We start from the raw sequence: 18,485 nt of genomic DNA on the forward strand, positions 1-18,485 counted from the left end.
CTCGTTTCGAGGCTGCGCGTTTCACTTTCGTCCAATAAGATTGCGTATTCAAAAATATCGCGTTATCGATGACGGTTGCGCGGTTTGCAAAAGAGCAAGAGGCAAAGCTCGACACGACGAGCTAATAACGAGGGGATAAAAAAATTCAGCAACGAATTCGCCGTTAGTTACCGAACGACCCTCGTATTTTACTGTCCCCACCCTTCTTCGATACAAATTATCTTTGGCGTGGTACTGTCTACCCTCCCCCAGATTTATTAGCGCAATGTTTCCAGGGCATAAATAACGAGCGCGGGCAGCGGCTGAGAGAGACGCGAAAGTAATTAGTTATAGCCATTGGTGGTTAAGGGGGTCGAAACAGGAAGTGCTAGTCCCGCTCGCGCGCGCTGACATCACAACTGCGCAAGAGGTGCGCCACCCCACCCCTCCGCTTTGGATTTTTTCGCACGATCATTTATGCGCCGAGTCGACTCTGGATTCACACAGAGTGACTCGGTTTACCGGAGTCGGGTCGAATCGAGAGACGAGACGAGTAGTGACGAGCAACAACGTTCCTTCTCCGTCTTGTTCGTTCAGTCTTTCGTCCGTCATCTCCGTTTTCGCACGTGTTCTCGCCAGATTTGACGACCGGTCTCGCTCGTCCCCTCCTGAATTTAAAAAGGTATTCGAAATAACTAATTTCCAGGTGAATTCGTTGGATGTGAAATTATCATAGATTAAGAATTCTTGAAATTTCGACTTGTTATTGTTCGCACATTGTTTCCCGTAACTGTATCGTTTTTAATCAATTCACGTTGTATTTATTCAAAAGAAATTTGACGTGAAATGAAAACTCGGATGACAAAAGAATGAAAACTATGATCAGGGGGCGGGAAATCTGTTGTAATTTCAAAGAGAAATTTTCTTTTTCAAATCAACGTTCAAACTGCTTGCGAGATGCTCGATCCCATCTCTACTCTCCAGTCTTTCACGCGACACGTAATCCAGAGCGTCGCTTCACCTCAGACAGCGCATATTTCTTTATTTACTTTATTTTTTTCAACTTAAATCCCGAACACTCGTCGCGATTCGTGATTACCTGGCTTCTCCGGAGCGAGGCAAATGACAGGGACGGTTGCAGCACGAACACAAGAGCATTGTTGTAAATTGCACATGTCCTGTCACGGTGGATTCGCAGAAATTTCGCTCCCTTCGAGCGAAGGCCTCCCGCGTCTCTCGAGAGACCTTGCAGAGAAATTAATTTTCTCCGGCTCGAATATTTTTCGTAATGTCGCAGTCGAGAAGAAAGTCTCCATATTGGAACTTTTGCGCATCGAGCGTCGTATAAATTTTTCTACGCACACCAATGTTGCATAGGCGTGTCTAACCATGGTAGAATGGCGCGCGTGTGTGTATACACAAATGTGCGTGCACGTAGCAACATTGTACAATCTAACGTCAGCACAGCGTAAAAGTTTTCGCGAGTAATCGAAAGGGGGATTCACGGGGTGGTGGACACGTTGGCGGCTGCTGGTTGGTAGCCGGCAAAATCGGCGATTAATCCGACGTTGGCGGAATAACCGAGGCGCGTAAATTACGCGGCGGCGGTTTTTGTCGCGATTCAACGTAAACCTGGCGTATACAAATTACGCGCAGCTCCTCACACGGGTTTTTGCTCGCTTGCTCGCTCGCTCGCTCGCTCGTTCGTTTGCTCGGTTGCTCGCTCTCGTCGCCTCTCTCAGGAAATCGCGTGCGTACGTTTTACGTGCGCCGTATACCGGCCGCCACTTCCCTTCGTTCACGTTACGCGCAGTTTCTCTAGCCGAAGCATGCGATCGGCCAGCTAAGCATCTAAACCGTCCACGAATATTGCCTCTTCTCATTTCTGTCTTCGCGAGTCAGCTCTCAACGCTTCCAACGGCAGCGAGTGTCTCCAAGTTTTCTCCTCTTTGCTTCGCGTGGATTTTTCGAGAGCATTGCGAGCGCGAATCGTTGTCGTCGAGCGTCGTCGATTTATATTCGTAATTTTTACGTTTGTCGATCGCGTATACGTCGTACGCCGGCGACGCGTACACGCGACGCGCATATTAAGTTCTGCTCCCTGTCTTGTATGCGTTTTCTTGCACGCTGCCGTTTGGCTCCTCGATGAACGAGGGAACGAGGCTCGTTTAACGTTGGTTTAATACGACTGGTGGGTAGAGGGTGGAGGTGGAATGTAAAGCAACGCAGGTGAGACGATGAGAAGTTAATTTCATTCTTTGTCGATTGGCGTCGAATTAGACTGTGCAACTTGACGAAATACCTATTTAAAGTGAATTAGCAAAATGAACATTGAAATATTTAATGGACTTTTATTCTCGTTTCTCGAATGATTGCTAAACTCGAGGTTAAACTGGAAATAGAATCGAGGAGTTGGCTCCAATATTTAAAAGCGAAGGGAAGATTTTATGTCGACGGTTTCTCGTAAACAAGGGAATAATATCTTTGAAACTTACAAGAGTAGATTTGAGATATTTTAACACAATCTAACGCTGACTCGAGATTAAACTGGAAATAGAATTGAAGAGTCCAGCAATAATATTTAAATTCGTTTCGTATTCGCGAAAAGTGAAAAGAGAGACTTCATATTGATGGTTTCTCGAAACAAGAAACAAGGAAATAATATCATTGAAAATTATACCAAGACTAATTACAACTGCGAACTTCAGATATTTTAATGCGATCTGAAAAACTGAGATTCGAGAATAGCGATCGCGTATGAAGAATGATAACTTGAATTAAGCAAAAATTAACAATCGATGAATCATCCTCGTCTCTGAATATTAAAATGCACGCTTTATTACTTGGATTTGCGGAAGATTGACACGATAATGCACGAGTTATGAAAGCCATCAAACGAGGCTGCTGAAATAACTTGAAAGTCATTCATTCGAATTACTTTGTAACTCCGTGTCAGTGATATATCAGATATCGCAAAAGCTCTAACGTGTGTTGTGCAAGTTAGATATTCAGTAAAATATACTAGCTAGTCAGCGTTAAATATACATCGATCCATGACTCAGTTGAAAAGGCGCCCGTTCGGTTGTTTTGTGTAAACACAAGCACCATTATGCCTCCGAAGTTCGAACTCTTTATTGTACAATATATTTTCGCAAGTACTCTTACATGCGATACTTTCAACAAAAGTTTAGCCATTCATACATTCTGGATGGTGGATTTAACACTCTTATTGCTACGTATTCAGACGAGGCGTTCTTCGTCAACTTTTGTAAAAATATCTCGTCGAATATTAGTTTCAGAGGGTCTCTTTTCTCGGAGGACATTGTTCGCAACTCCAAATTCAGAATAGGTTTCAGTAAACAAATAGGAGCAGAATGAGGAGTCACAGAACAGTATTCATCATATAGAAAAAAATACTCGTGAATTATAATTAAGCTCCAGAAGCTTTCCTCTCCCAAGAGAGCATCTAGACTCAACGCATAAAAATTGCTCAAAGTATATTCTAACGACAGAATAAAAAAAAAAAAAAGAGCAGTAAAATATTTATCGCCGTAAATTAGAAAAATTTAAATGGGGTTGAATGTCTCCTCACACTCACCATTCCAGGGTAGCAATGCGAGGCAAGAAAAGAAACAACCAAGTGTCAAAATGAGACACAGGGTACATGGAAATCATTCAATAGGTTTCAGCAACAGTGCAGGAGTGAAAAAAAGAAAAAAAAAAAAGAAAATGAAACAATATAATGGAGCATAAAAAAAAATCGTCGTGCACAAAAGGGTACGAAAGTCTTGCTTTCGAGGTTTCGTCTGCTTTCGATGGGAACCACGTCGTCGCAGCGTCGAATTTCACCGACTTCTCGAGGTTTCCGAACCTTGAGACAGTCCCGACGAAACAGGGGAACAACACCGTCAGGTCGATGGGAATGAGATATCGCCGTAGAAGAACCCCGAGACAAACTGGAAGGGACGAGGAATGTTGGCGAAATGGAGAGAGAAACGAGCATGCGAGGGGTGGTTGGCTAACGTTTAAGCCGCGAAGGAAATAGTGGACGAGAGAGAAAGAGAGAGAGAAACCGGGGTCGTGTCTCGTGCCATTTTATTTACTCCCTCGGGAACGAATCTCATCTGCAGAGAGAAAATGGCGGAAGGCAACAGAGAAAAGGGGGAGAAGAGAGGAGAGCAGTCAGTCTTTGATCGATACACGGTCGAATCTCACCGGTTTCCTCGTCCCTCGGCCAGGCGGTTTTTTTTTTTTTTCTTTTGCATTCAGAGTGGCCTACAGCTGGAGGCACAGCTGATGGGACATACCCATGAGTCTAGGGTCGCGCACTTTTCCCACCCTTCTTCCAGGTCAGGGGACAGTTTCGTTGACGTTCGGCTGTAATCGATTTATCCCGGCTTTGCCCCGGCATCGTCCTAGCCTAACGTTCTGCACGTCGCAAACATAATATTATTGGAGTACATAGCAGTTAACGGAGTATCGGTGTGTATACAGTGGCGGAAAGATAATAAGTTCTGATTTCGTACGATCTCTTGATTGTTTACGAAGTAATTGGTCGATTCTTAGACGAAGAATCTTCGAAGGTTACTCCGAAAGATAGTTTGTTCTTTTCTACTCCATTTTTCTTGCTATTTTTCTTGCTATTTCCTTCATGAATGACAGTCTTATGAAAATTCGCGCGATATTTCAGCAAAGATGGCCGAACAAACTAACCAAGCGACTAAATCATTCAAACGCGGAACGCGTGTACATTGACGGTCAATAAATACTTGTCGACAAGGTAAACACACGTATACGATCCCAGACTGGCTGGTCGGTTTCGTATTTCAATGAAAAGGTTTACAAGACAATCCACTCAACGAGCAGCGCCGTCTCGATTGTCCCACGGAACAAAAGTATCGAACGCCAGCCAGTATATTTGCCGGCGTTTATTATATTCGTGACGAACGACGAAAGGCTCGTCGTCGGTGGAACAGCAGCGAGACACACGATACGACGTTGGACGACGTATATCGCGGCAAAAGCACACGGGAGAGAAAATCTAATATGGCCGATACGAGTACGAGTGTGTGCTACCTGTTCTCCCGGCGAAAAGACGGACAAAGATAGATGGAATAAGGAGAGGGACGAAGAGAAAGAGAGAGAGAGAGAGAGAGAGAGAGAGAGAGAGAGAGAGAGAGAGAGAGAGAGAGAGAAGCACATGTCTCCGCTCGTCCGGTTGAGAAAGGTTTGAGGTAGGTCGATCGACGAATGGGAATGACTCACCCTTCGGTTTCTCTCGAGAACGATCGGGAGAGAGCAGCGACTCGCCTGGCGCGGAGTGGCTTCCTCGGTGGGCAGCACGTCCCATTATACCCGCCGTGGCTCATTAATATCGTGACATCCAATATCGTGTAATTATAACTGAACCGTGGCTGTCCGCATAAGTCCCGGGTGGAGAACACACACACCTGGGTCCCCCCCCCAGCGGACCGATAATGAATCATCGGCCGCGGGTTAAGCGTGGCTCGTTATTTCGCAACTTTCTTCCATATTGGTTTCACCTTTAACTGGCGGCCGGCATTGTACGATAATTGGCCGCCGGGGCGGTTGGTGTGTTGGTAGTAGCCGTGCTCGAGAAAACCGATCTGACCGTGAATGGAGGAGACAGGAGGAGAGGCCGCGTTGCCACCGTGAGCTACGCGAAAGGGACATTCGAGACACACGGTTTTCGAGTCCGCTCGTTTCGCTACCGTGTTCCCCCGTTCGACATATTGTTTTTGCCCCCTTTGGTGCCAATGAAAATCGATATCGTGCTGGGAGGAGAGAGGAGCAACAGCGAGGCCGATGATTACGAGGACAGTGTCTTCCGACGGATAAGACGCCGCATTAAATGATAATCGAAGCCTGTTTCAACTTGTGTGGGAGGCTTGTTCAAGGTTGAGAGACCCGATGGCATCTGAATTCCCACTTCTTGGACACAGGGTGTAGTAATAACAGGAGGTAGACAAAAGGAGCAAACAAGGGGGAGAGAGTGAGAGAGATGAAAAGAGGTAATAAGCCTGAATTCCCCTAAGTGGTCTTCGCTGGAACGTGATTTCCATATCGTCTTTGCCACACGGGCAACCGGTGCGCATCCGCGGAGAGAGTACCTCGGTTTGCTAAGTACCGCGTCTTTCGTCGCAGCGTGACCATGCTCTTCGTGCCCTTTCCGACGACACGTAACACGTTCCCGCGGTGGAAAATCAATGGCCCTTTCGCAATCTGATTTTTCTATCGCGGGACCCCCGAGACTGTGTAAGTTACATGTACGTACATATGTACGTGTCCCGAACATTTTCTATGGAAACGCGAAACGTACACCGACGCGGTGGTCGCGTATCGGGCCGGATAGCGGACGTGTATCGAGCAAAGAGTAGGAAGAGAGAGAGAGAGAGAGAGAGAGAGAGAGGGGTCGGGCAGGGAGAAAGAGAAAAGATGAGAGAGAAAGATAGACCGAACGTGCGCGACTGGGAAGAAAGGGAGAAGAAAGAAAGGCTGGTCGCGGGACGGACACAGAGAGATAGAGAGAGAGAAAGAGTAGGAGGAGAATGAACGTAGTTGGGCGGCCGTGTCAGTGGAGTTCAATCTTAATATAGTGTGACCCCCACTGCCATTCGAGACACCGTCGTCGGATGCAACTGCAGTTGCAGCAGCGGCTGCGCGAGAGGAGAGGAGAAAGAAGAGATAGATCGGTGGCCGATGGGCGGAAGAAAGAGGGAAACGTGGCAGAAAGAGAGACATTGTCGGCGTGAGGGCATGGGAGAGAACCCGCGCGAGAAAGAGAGGCCAGCACAGTGAACGGGTGCGTGCATTGCACCTTATTCCACTGTCCGGCCGAGTGTGCCTCGGCTCGGTTATTTCAGAGACATCGGCCCCGAGAGAGTCGCGAGTCAGACACTTATACATATCCATACGTACGTATACACGTGAATGCTACGTGTTACTACGTATATATAGACTACGCAGCTGTAGACGGAGCGTACAGACGCGACCACATACACGCACGCACGCACGCACGCACGTTCGCGCGCGCGAGCTACGCGTACGCGACGGAACGATGCGTGCACACGCGCCGGATTGTTCAGACGAGTGTCATCGATCTATTTCGAGAGGAGGCTGGAATTTCTGGCCTTCGAGAGGGACTGGGGAGAAGTGAGAAGTCCCCTGAAAGGAAGTGAGCGGGTTAAGGAAGAAATAGAAGGAAGAATGCACGTAAGCATTGAGCACCTGCGCAATGGATCCGTACGACTCGGTGGTCGGTGTACGAATGACCATCCGTTTCCACCTTCAGGCTCGCCAGCCCGAGCTATACTCGCGATTAAACGGGGTCTACGATTGGAGCTGCGTCCGACCAATTGGTAACTGGTTTTCCTGGAATCTAGTGGATGCCCACCATGACCGTAACGTCGAAAGTTTGTCACGATGTGGCCAATTTTCCTCGAGTTTCCAATTTTTTCTACTTCACCTTACGCGCAATGTAGTACTTCTCTACGAGAACTCCGTACGATTTAAGAGGGCTCGAAGGAAATAAATGGAAAAATCAGCCGACTGCGGTCGACTTGGGCGGCTTCGTTCGTTTTCAGCCTGGTCTCGGGCCAGTCGTCGCGAGACGACCAAGTCTCGTGAGTTTATCGGCGTTATTGGAGTTTCCTCGGACGTTTTCAGCGAGACTTGGCCCAGCGTGTGGGGAAAAGAGGGAGAGGGAGAGAGTCGGTGTGGCGACGAGGCGACGAGGAAAAGGAGGAGAGAATAAAGTGGTCGGAGGATCGGACGAAGTAGTGGGGGAGGGAGGCGAGCGGTGGTACTCGGCCGTTGCATTGTGGGGGTGTTGGCCTTCAACTTGACGGCGCAGTTTCACTGACCTGCCTGAGAAACTCGTGATATCCACGCGGCTCGTGCCCCACGGGCGGACGTACCGACGCACGAACGTTCCAAGACGCCAAAGGGTACCGCTACTTAAGGGCCTACGGATCCTAAATAAACCTTGCCACGGTGTAACAACCAGAACTCTCCGTGTATCTGAACATTGTTTCGTTTATACGCCGCGCGTCACCGGCACCGTGCACGTAAAATCGTAGCTTTGTTTCCCCCAGTCACTGGTATGCGCATTTTCCGGTTTGGGACACCGAGTCATTCGTACAATCGTGAGAAATTACTGGGATGATTATAATTCGGGAATGGAGTATAGGGAGTGTATTAAACACGCGAGTTCAGTTAACCTCTTGCAACGCATGTCGAGAACTTTTCGTCCCAAAATTGCAATATTTCTTCAGTTTTAAGTATATTTAAGTATAACCCAGGCAAAAGTGTAATATAGTTATAATTTAGGCAAAAGTAAAATATAATATAATATAATATAATAAATTTATTAATTACTTCTACAATATAATAATTTCTATCCAGTGATGTCACACCGACGATTATTGTATACGGTCTGGTCGCTCGTTATGGTCCGCAATCAGCTGCTAGCGCGAGTGGTTAATATACGAAATACTCAAAACTACAAAATATGTATATTGGTTTCCAGTGGATATCAAGGCTGAATATTTCGGGTCGATGTACATGCGTGGCTGGTTAAATCGGTAGAACCGGAGGTAAATGAACGATTCCAATTCTTCGCGGTTGTTTTCGGGTCGGCTGTGTGTCGATACCGCCCACGGTCGTCGACGAGTCGTCGAGGAAAAGGCGAGTGTCTCTCAGGGCGAGGCATTTGGTTGCTGTAATTAAAGCAAAAGACGAGCAGATGGTCCAGCGAGTTCCTGCCCTCTCTTGTATTCCCCTCTCTCCTTTCCCTGTTCCTCCTTTTCTGTTCGAAAGTCTGCTACCTTGTGCATTTCCGAGAAACTCGATAGCTCCCGAGATTTGAGCGTATCCAGAGCGGAGAGACTCTTCTGTCGGCCGATACTCGATGGATACGATCGTCAGTGGTCTCTCATTCGTAGCGAATTTGAGCGAAGTAGAACGGAAGCGGAGAGGGGAGGGTGAGGGAGGGAGAGGACAAAGCAGAGGGATGTCAGGAACAGGCGAACAATCGGAATTTTGATATCGATCAACCGTAGACGCTTAATCGATGCTCGATAATAATGGATGGTGGATACGTGGCCGGATCAAAGTAACGTGCTTAGCTCTCTGGCTCAGCGTTGTAGATATTGCAAATCTGTCGATAACGTCGACCGGTGTGTGTGAACGGTGCACTATGACCGGTAGTTTCTGAGGCGCGTATATAATGCAGCTGCCTGGGCTATAGAAGCGTGTAACTATTGATCCTACGGCCTCTGGAAAGAGAGCCGCTGCCGCCGCTGCTGCTGCTGCTGCTGCTGCTGCAGATTTCAGCAACGTCATTCGAGAGAGTGAGAGAGAGAGAGAGAGAGAGAGAGAGAGAGAGAGAGAGAGAGAGAGAGGCAAAGAGAGAAAGCGTGGCGTATCGTGGGAATAGAAGATCCAAACTTCACTCCTGGAGAGGGCTTTGCTCGGTATTGTACTCGAGCGGAGAACAGGCCACGTGCTTCACGTGTGCATCGGCTACGTGAATGGCATACCTTGAATGAATAAGAAAGAAATCAACGGAATAACTAACCTAGCTTTGCGATACAACGACGAGAAACATCTATCGAGGACGTTTACGCGTTTTCCAGAACGATCCTTCCAGGATGCTCGCGCTCCGTTCGCTATCGACGCGCACGTCACGATAATCGTGTAGCAAGACTAAATCATTCCGTACGATCGAGAAGAATCAGATCATTTGACGTTCGGGCGTTATAATTCATTTCGAGAGTGAAGTCGAACTTTCTGTGCCGAACCTATTACTACTTCCTTTACGATTTTTGCGGTGCGTGCAAAAAGACGTGGAAGAAAAAGGCGCAGGAGAGTCTGATGACGAAGAAAGAGAGGACGAAGGATCGAGTCTCGGGTCGAGACCTCTCTCTTTCGTCCCTTCTGGTCCCTTCGATAGAACCAGACAAAGGCAAAAGGCGCCTTGCGTTCTCTTCCATGCAGTCTCTTTCGTTCGCTCCTCTCTCTCTCTCTCTCTCTCTCTCTCTCTCTCTCTCGTTTACTTTTCTCTCTGTCTTACCTCACCTTGGCCGCGGCCCTTCAACTGTCTGCGACCCACGCCCCACCTTCTCTTCCTCCGTCCGAACTACCACCACTACCATCGAGTTAGCAGCCACCTTCTTCAACCACAAGCAGCAACCTTCTACTTCTTCTTCTTAAACTTCTACTACTTCTACTACTTCTTCGTCGTCGTCGTAGTCGTCATTGATGTAGCCTCCTTTTTTAACAGCGTGTCTTCGTCTTCTTTATGCTTTTCATCTCTCATTCCTCTTCAGACACACGCGAGTGCCACTCCTATCGATGCGCCTACACCGATACACGTCCACCTGCCTTCCCAGAGTTATTTAGCCAACCGAGCCGCCCCAATTCGCCCTCGGCGAATTTCCGGAACGACGGAGAACCTTGGATAAACGGAAACTCGACGGCCTGTCCGTTCACGTGTCGTCTCGTGACATGAAAAAGAACTGTTCCGGTCGTAGTGTTACCTCGGACTCGGAGCGTCGTCTCTCGTTTGAACGTTTTCCCTTCAAGAAATCATCTTCCTCTCGCGTTGAACTCGCACGATCGTCCTTTGAACACTTTGAAGAATCGTTAGAAACTGTCGATTCGAATTAGGAAATCAAAAGGATACAGCGTGGAAGAGGAATCGACTTTGGAAAATTGGAACTCGAGAGCCTGGATTGCAGTTAATTGAGGAATTCGGGGAAAATTTTTAATTTAACGAACGTGGAAATAGGTGTGCGCCCACGTGCAGTTCTTGCCTTTCTGAGTTTGTAAGTTTGCCGGAGGAAGCTGAATATCAGATGATTTTGTTAATTGAAGAACTGAAATGAAAATGCAGAGGCATGTATGTCCTTCGTATTTATGGATCTAATTGAACTTTATAATGCGACATGTTGTAAGCTCGCCAAGGCTTGCAGCGTTTCTCTTTGACGTTTTTTTGAATCCATTATTCAGTAGCTGGACAAATTATATTGCCTAGCTTATAGTCAATTAACGATAACCGATAGGTTTATTACTCGATTCGTTGTCGTGTTCCATGGCATCTTGCGAATCGACCATCGTTTCTAATAAAATCACGACGATGTAACCGTGAGATTTAAAAGCGTTGTCAATTCAATTTTATTGGAATAAAATAATGACTCGAAAAATTAGCGTAATTAATTAAAATTTAAATTAATGTATTTTTTTTTTGTCATGTATTTTTTTATCTAACATAGATGTACTATTTATCAAAATATCGAAATTAATTAACGATACTATCAACAGATTAATTCTTCTTTCAATCAGGACTTATCGGCAATAGCTTGACAGAATCATTTAAATCTCTATAAATATTTTTATAAATTACATTCACTACCATGTTCACTTAATTAACTTTTCTTTTTTTTTGTTTGTTTTACCTAAAATAGACACATTATTTGTCAAAATATCGAAATCAACGATCGATCGATATTCTTGTTTCAATCAGGGCTCTGTTGAACGTTATTTTCATAGGATCGGCGGGCTAAGGGACGGTTTCGCTGCAGACTGGCCAGCCCTCTAATTTTTATTCCCCTCGATTTCTACGTCTTTCTTCTCGTCTTCTCACCCTACGGCCGACCGGGAGGCATCTCTCGCCGTTGTATCCTTGGGCAAATTTATGCCTCTTCAGATTACGGATAATAATGGTTACCCTTGTGTTACCCACGGAGAGCTCACGTCTTAACAATTTTGCCAGCTAGAATTACGGCCGACTTTCCCCCGCAGCGTTTTCTCGCTAGTATGCGTTATCACGCGATTTCAACGTCGATTTTCGCCAGAATTTTCACCAAAGAATTCCCCTTTCCTTCCAACTGACAGCCATTAACGAGTCACAACGAAACTCTGTCCTCCAAAGTGTGTAGGATCTCGATCGTGAAACGATTCCAGCACAATCGAGAATCGCAACCTCGTCGAGCTTCTTCCAGCCGAAGGAATCGCATATTTTTGGCAAACGCACCGGTCTCGAAATGAAATGCGAGCCGCGGCGACGCGATATTGAATCCTTGAGCGAGGATTTATGGCGTTAACGCAGTAAGTGGAACACGCGCGGTATATACTCGGTTGGTAAATTTTCAGTTTAATCTCTCCGGTCGGGGAATTTCCAGCTCGAAAGAATCCAATTTTCGTTTCGTCGGGCTCCTCGTTTCTCAAACGGTGAACAAAATTGGTCTTGGTAACTAGACGCGGAGTGACGTTATGACTTTCTTTCATTGGAAGCTACTGCAAAGAGCTGGAAGAAGAAGACGGCGGAGGTTAATTAATTCGTTAGACGTACGTGCGCGCGTATTTGTTAAAAAATTACGTGGAACGGAGCAACGTTGGCTGGGAAAATTCTAGGAATATCTCGATTGTCGTCTCTTTTCAATTATCGATTATTCTAACTTTCACTCGTTTCTTTCGAGAATTTTTCCGGGAGATTCGCTTTACGCGAGTTGACGTGAATTTCAAATCCGCGCGAAACTCTTACATTTTGTCTACGAGATGAAATATTCAACTTCCGCGACATGTTATATTGCAACAAAGTACAACGAAAGCGTATTTTTCGTTCTGTAATATTATTATTTACGCTATTCATTGTCAATGGATGTTCGTCTCATTTCAATTATTCTAAAATAGAAACGACGGTCTTACCAGTGACCATCGTAGCAGCCAACGTATGTAATGATTGTCGTAAATAAACAACATTATTACACAATGGCGATAGTAACAGGCAGACATATCAAAATTTTCAAGTGATATTACTCGCAAGATATTGTAGATGGTTGACGCATCCAAGCACAGTTGGCGAGATTATTGCAATTGAATCTTCGTGAGAGAGAGAGGGGGGGGGGGTCACAAAGAAGCAGAAACTTTATAGAGCGAAGCGTTTCGTACGCGGAGGATTCAGCGGTCGAGAGAAAAACTGTGAAAGGGGTGGAGGAACAGCAAACGTGGATAACCGTTGAATGAATATAATCGTCGAAGGTAAACCGGCCTGCAAGGAAGAAACGAGACGGCAGAAGGTTGGGTACAATGGATTCCGAAAATAAAGCGTGATCGATGAAACTGAAACAGGATTTACCCTACCGGCTCGAGGACACGCGTGCATACGTTTCTCTTCGTACGAAATAATTTTTTTTTCCTCGGCGAAAACTCGCGGTTGATCGTGAAATTACGCTTGACTGTACGAAACAAGAAAGACATAGAGAGAGAGAGAGAGAGATTCTTCGATTAACGAACGTGATCGATTTCTTCATTGTATCACTCTTTGAAGATAGTGGAAACTGCGTTTCTCGTTTCGAAATGTTCGAAAGCAAAAATTGCAAAAATTGCATCTTATGTGCGCGCTGCGATCGTCGAAATTTTCTAATTCTCAATTTTATTTTCGTTCCGATCGATGGTGCAACTCTCAAGTCAAATTCATTCGTAATAAAATTTCTGTTCCAAGTCAACGATTGATTGAAAAGCGAAATTTAGAGAAACGAAGAATAGAACACTGGCAGAACTATCTCTGAAGCATAAAATTACCAAGCTTACGATGGAGAACGAGCGCCAAGAACGCGCGCACGACGTGTACGTTTTCCACGGTAAATCAGAATTCACGAGAATTCAACGTGAACGAAAGAATTTCTATCTCTGGTTATGGCCGCAATTACGAGCTCGCGCCCCCGAGACGACCTCGCGTCGCGGCTCGTGTCCCTTTCCTCTCGCGTTTTAAACGCCTGGGATCGCGCGCCGTGGCGTGCAGTTAAGGCCGTATCGATGTCAAGATTGTGCCGCAGCGGCCGTCCCTGAAGAACCATGGACGTCCGTGACATTGTCGCGTCGTCGCACAAGGACTAACGTAGTAGTAGTAGCCCGGCCGAAGGGAAACGTCTAAACGCTCTCGTCCAAAGAACCTTTTTAACCAATCTTTTCTTTCGTCCCGACACACACACACACACACACACACACACACACACACACACACCACTCACGCTGGACAAAAATGTCGCATCGGGTTTTTCACCGAATAAATGGAGTTGCGTGTTCCTATCGTGATGACCCTTTTGCTCCGTAGAAAGGGTACGATCGATAGGCTGTTTTCGTGATATTGTTACGTTGGCTCGTTTGGTCGATCGTTTTCGTTCAGTTTCTTGGGATTCAGCTGGTTACAAAATGGACGTACGTAGAAGTTGGGGAGAGTCTCGTACAATCAGCTACTTTTAGACACTTTCCTATTTGTACAGTAACTCTTGAAACTGAAGTCTCGATAAAAATGTATTTAGTATTGGTATTGTTGAAATTTACTACTTCGAAAGTTTAACAACAATAGAAGAGTGGTGTTTTAGATTGGATTAATTTTGATAAACATCGAGTTTTCTTTGTCAGGAATGAACAATCTGTGGAATCGGGGTCTGCCGATTCTTCTTCGTGATTTTTCGTCCGCGATACATCACGATCAGATAGGTGGACACAATCAGCAAGAGTTGGTTCGATCAGACGCAAAGTTTCGTTCAGATAGATAAAATTTGTACAAGCGGAGAGAGTTATACGTGGAGTAGTAAAGTTTTACGAAAAAACCTGGCTGACCTGAAATTTTTGTCGTCTCGCAGTGTACGTACATAGCATTTGCGAGGACACTCATTGTGGACCGAGCACGGACGTACAAAGTTCAGACGTTCTGCGCATCATTCGTATTTCACTCGCTGAATGTTACAGCGAGTACCTCGTTTTGAATATTTCACGGACATTTCTACGTAGAAATACTTTGTACTTTCAAAATGCGCAAACATCGTTCGTCGCTCGAATCGTCGACTCGCGTTCTCTGCAATTTTCACTTAGAAAAAAAATCGAAGTTGAGAAGAAGAGGATCAGCGTGTACGATTTACGATGGCGATCGTTTGATAAAACGCGATTAAAAAGCTGCTTAACGAAGGTGGAATGGTTGAACGTGGCGGGAAAAACGTGAAAGAAAGGAGGCAATGGTATGCGAGTAAGATTCGCGTGTGTCGCGCGTTCGTTCGTTCGTTCGTTCGTTGCTGCGCCGAAGGAGAGAGTGAACTGAATGAAAGGGAGGTTGGCGAAAGAGAGAGAAAGGGATGGAAGAAGGATGCAAAGACCGCGAATGATGAAGAAAGGTGGAGAGAGAGAGAGGAAGAGAGAGAGAGAGAGACGCGAGGCGCAGGGGAGATGGCCGAGCGTGAAAGAAGGAAAGAGAGAGGAGTGGTTCACCTGCATTGCTAGCATTGCGCCGACTCAAGGCCAGAGAGTCTGCGAGACCGAGGACCAGACCGGGTCGGGACCTCCTTCCTTCCAGTTTCCTGCACCCTGTTCTCTCTCTCTCTCTCTCTCTCTCTCTCTCTCTCTCTCTCTCTATTTCTCTTTCTCTTTGCCTCTGGGCCTCTGGTCGTTTTCTTCCTTCTCTTCACATGGCATCCCACCGCTCTCTTCCACCTTCTCCTTTTTCGTACCGCGCGCCGATCCTCGCTATGTGTCTGTTGTTCCCCCGCGTACAGACAATTGCGTCATGACAAAGGCTCTGGCTTCTCCGGCTGAGCACACCGAGACCGTGAAGCACCCACCGTATGTACGTACGACCGTGCTCGTTCCGTGGACTCCGCGAGCTCGGTTGTACTTGGAACGATGCGGGTTTTTTTGACGCGCTCCGGTTGATTCGGAGGATGGGTCGAGAGCGCGAGTTGTAGAGATAATTCGACAACTCGGTCCTTCCGATCGTTGGTTAGTTAATGATTAATGGCGCGTCACCGTGATGAATTTGCAGATGATGATTCCAATGTTGCGAACGAAAATAATTGAAACATTTTGTTTAGCAGCGTCGTTGGTAAAATAGTTGTATTGTAACTAAACGAGGGTTTCCCGTTTCTGATTGCAGGTTGTAAAATCAAAGCGCTCCGTGCGAAGACCAACACTTACATCAAGACGCCGGTGCGCGGCGAGGAGCCGGTGTTCGTGGTGACTGGCCGCAAGGAGGACGTGGCCCGTGCGAAGCGTGAGATCCTTTCGGCCGCCGAGCATTTCTCTCAGATCCGCGCGTCGCGCAAGAGCTCGTTGGGCGCGTTGCTGGGCGCGCCTCCTGGACCGCCGGCGTCGGTGCCGGGGCACGTGACGATTCAGGTACGAGTCCCGTACAGAGTGGTCGGCCTGGTGGTCGGGCCGAAGGGGGCCACCATCAAGAGAATCCAACATCAGACGCACACCTACATAGTGACGCCGAGCCGCGACAAGGAGCCGGTGTTCGAGGTGACCGGTCTACCCGAAAGCGTGGAGGCTGCGAGACGCGAGATCGAGGCACACATAGCACTTAGAACCGGCACAGGAACCACCCTCGACGATTCGGAACTGCTAAGCGTGCTCTGTCGCGGTGGCCTGGGCTCGATCCTCGGTTGCCTCGATCCACCGGGCTCGAACGGCTCGAACGGATCGAGCGGCGCATTCTCCAGCAGCGGAAGTTGCAGCAGCTCGTCCAGCAGTTCCGGTGCACCTGGACTGAACGACCTGGTGGCAATCTGGGGCGCCGGAATGGAGAGGGACGAGGGACTAGGCGAGTCGCCGTCGTTCGAGTCGCAGACAGCGTCCGCCTCGTCGATCTGGTCGTTCCCCGGCGTCGCGCTACCATCCAGGCCATCGCCGCCGGCGTCAGCGAGTCCCACCTCACCCACGGACTCGCTGCTCGGCGGTGGACGACGAGAATGCGTGGTGTGCGGCGACAAGGAGGTCACCGCCGCCCTCGTACCATGCGGACACAATCACTTCTGCCTGGACTGCGGCAATCGGGTCTGCGAGAGTTCCGATCCTAGCTGCCCCGTCTGCTCCAGGCCCGTCTTGCAGGCACTTCGCATCTTCTCTTAAGCATCGAGCAGCCGGAGCCCAACAAACATCGGAGATATATCCCACACAGGCTCCTCTTCAGTTTTGCGTCGTGGCACCTGGTACAGCGGCTGTACACCGATATCATTCTCACCGGATTGGTTAACCAAACGAACAAAAGAAACAAACGGAAACGAAGAAAGAAACACGTCTGCTCTTCGATTTTTTTTTTTCTATTTTTTTTTTTTTTGGCGGCTCATCCAGGAACGACGGCGCTGGAGAAAACGCCCATCAATCACCTCCCGAATTTCTCCGTATATGACGAGAAGAAAGAAAAAGCCTCGTGTCCCCCGTTCGTTTGGGCCGCGGCCGCGCGAGACATCGCGGCGACGTCGGGGGAGCGAACGCGCACAATATGTCTCAATTCCACTGCTGCCAATAACCTCTTCTACGCGCCGGGAATGCCCCGATATTAAAAATGCTAATTTTGTCGCGTCGTTCCCGCCGACCGAATACAACGAAGTCAGCTTTTAAGTTCTACGAGAGTATATAGAACGCGAGAGAGGGAGAGAAAATGAGAGAGAGAGAAAGAGAGGGAGAGAAAGATATTAAGAAAAAAAGAAAAAATAACATACTCGCTCATTCATTGTCATCGTTTTCATACTTCTACCCTCGATATGTAAACGTAACGTATGTACGTAGGTATCCCGGCTCGCAGGTTCATACACACACACACACACATATATATATATATGTATATATATATATATATACATATATATATATATATATATATACATACGTTCAGACATCAAACGTGTCCACGAATGAACGGTGTCGGAGCTGACGCGTGACGGAGAGAGCAATGAGAAACACACACTCCCGGATCACTCTGTGCGTTCGTTGTGTTCACCGTTCACGATGAAACGCCATCGCGGTTCTGTTACGCGCGAAGGAAGGATTCGTTTGGATTTGCCGTTTATGGAGTTGCCTTCGAACTATCGAGAAAAACGGTTCGATACGATCGCAGTAGCGAGACTGTCGACCACCGAGATGCTACTCTGCCTCTTGGCAAATCAGTCTAAGCACGAGCGAAATAGGCTGACGCGGGCAGTGCGTTTCGTATCGATATGCAATAACATTCCATTCGCTGATTGTATTCAATGTATCACGGTATATTCCCGTATTTTTCTACAAATTCATTTTTCGGATCGAAGGCAGCCTTAGACAATGGAAACCGGAGACTGGAATGAATCGGATCGGACGATCGAGTTTTTCCATCGACAACGTTTTAATTAGCGTAGATGTTATTTTTTTATATGATTGACAATCCACGAACGAGAGACAGCGCTCTTCTTCGGTAACGGGAACGGGACACTTGATAGTTTATGAATATTTTTCTACGTTGTCCTTCTTTCGCGGCGCGCGGAACCATCCGAGACCGTGATTTCCATCCGCGTTTATCCTCCGCGAAACATTATGAAACACACTATATCAAAGGTGCTTGCAAACACTGATAAATAAAATTTTTACGAGCTCTATATATATTTTTATTTAGAAAGCGTACCAATCATCGTAAACGTCCTATTTATCGTTCTGAACGTGTTATGGAAATTACG

General features: G+C 47.1%; 1 protein-coding gene across 1 annotated transcript in view; it reads left to right on the forward strand.

Annotated features, from left to right (window-relative positions):
• Positions 1 to 17,032, forward strand: part of LOC122537847 (RNA-binding protein MEX3B) — a 59,355-nt gene extending 42,323 nt beyond the window's left edge. Inside the window, exon 2 of the mRNA XM_043671457.1 lies at positions 15,932 to 17,032. Coding sequence (XP_043527392.1) covers positions 15,932 to 16,908 — 977 coding nt within the window. The 3' untranslated portion in view covers positions 16,909 to 17,032. The remainder of the gene's footprint in view (positions 1 to 15,931) is intronic.
• Positions 17,033 to 18,485: the final 1,453 nt, after the last annotated feature.

The sequence above is a fragment of the Frieseomelitta varia genome, unplaced genomic scaffold, assembly GCF_011392965.1.
Source record: "Frieseomelitta varia isolate USP_RPSP 00005682 unplaced genomic scaffold, Fvar_1.2 scaffold_933, whole genome shotgun sequence".
Classification (NCBI taxonomy): domain Eukaryota; kingdom Metazoa; phylum Arthropoda; class Insecta; order Hymenoptera; family Apidae; genus Frieseomelitta; species Frieseomelitta varia.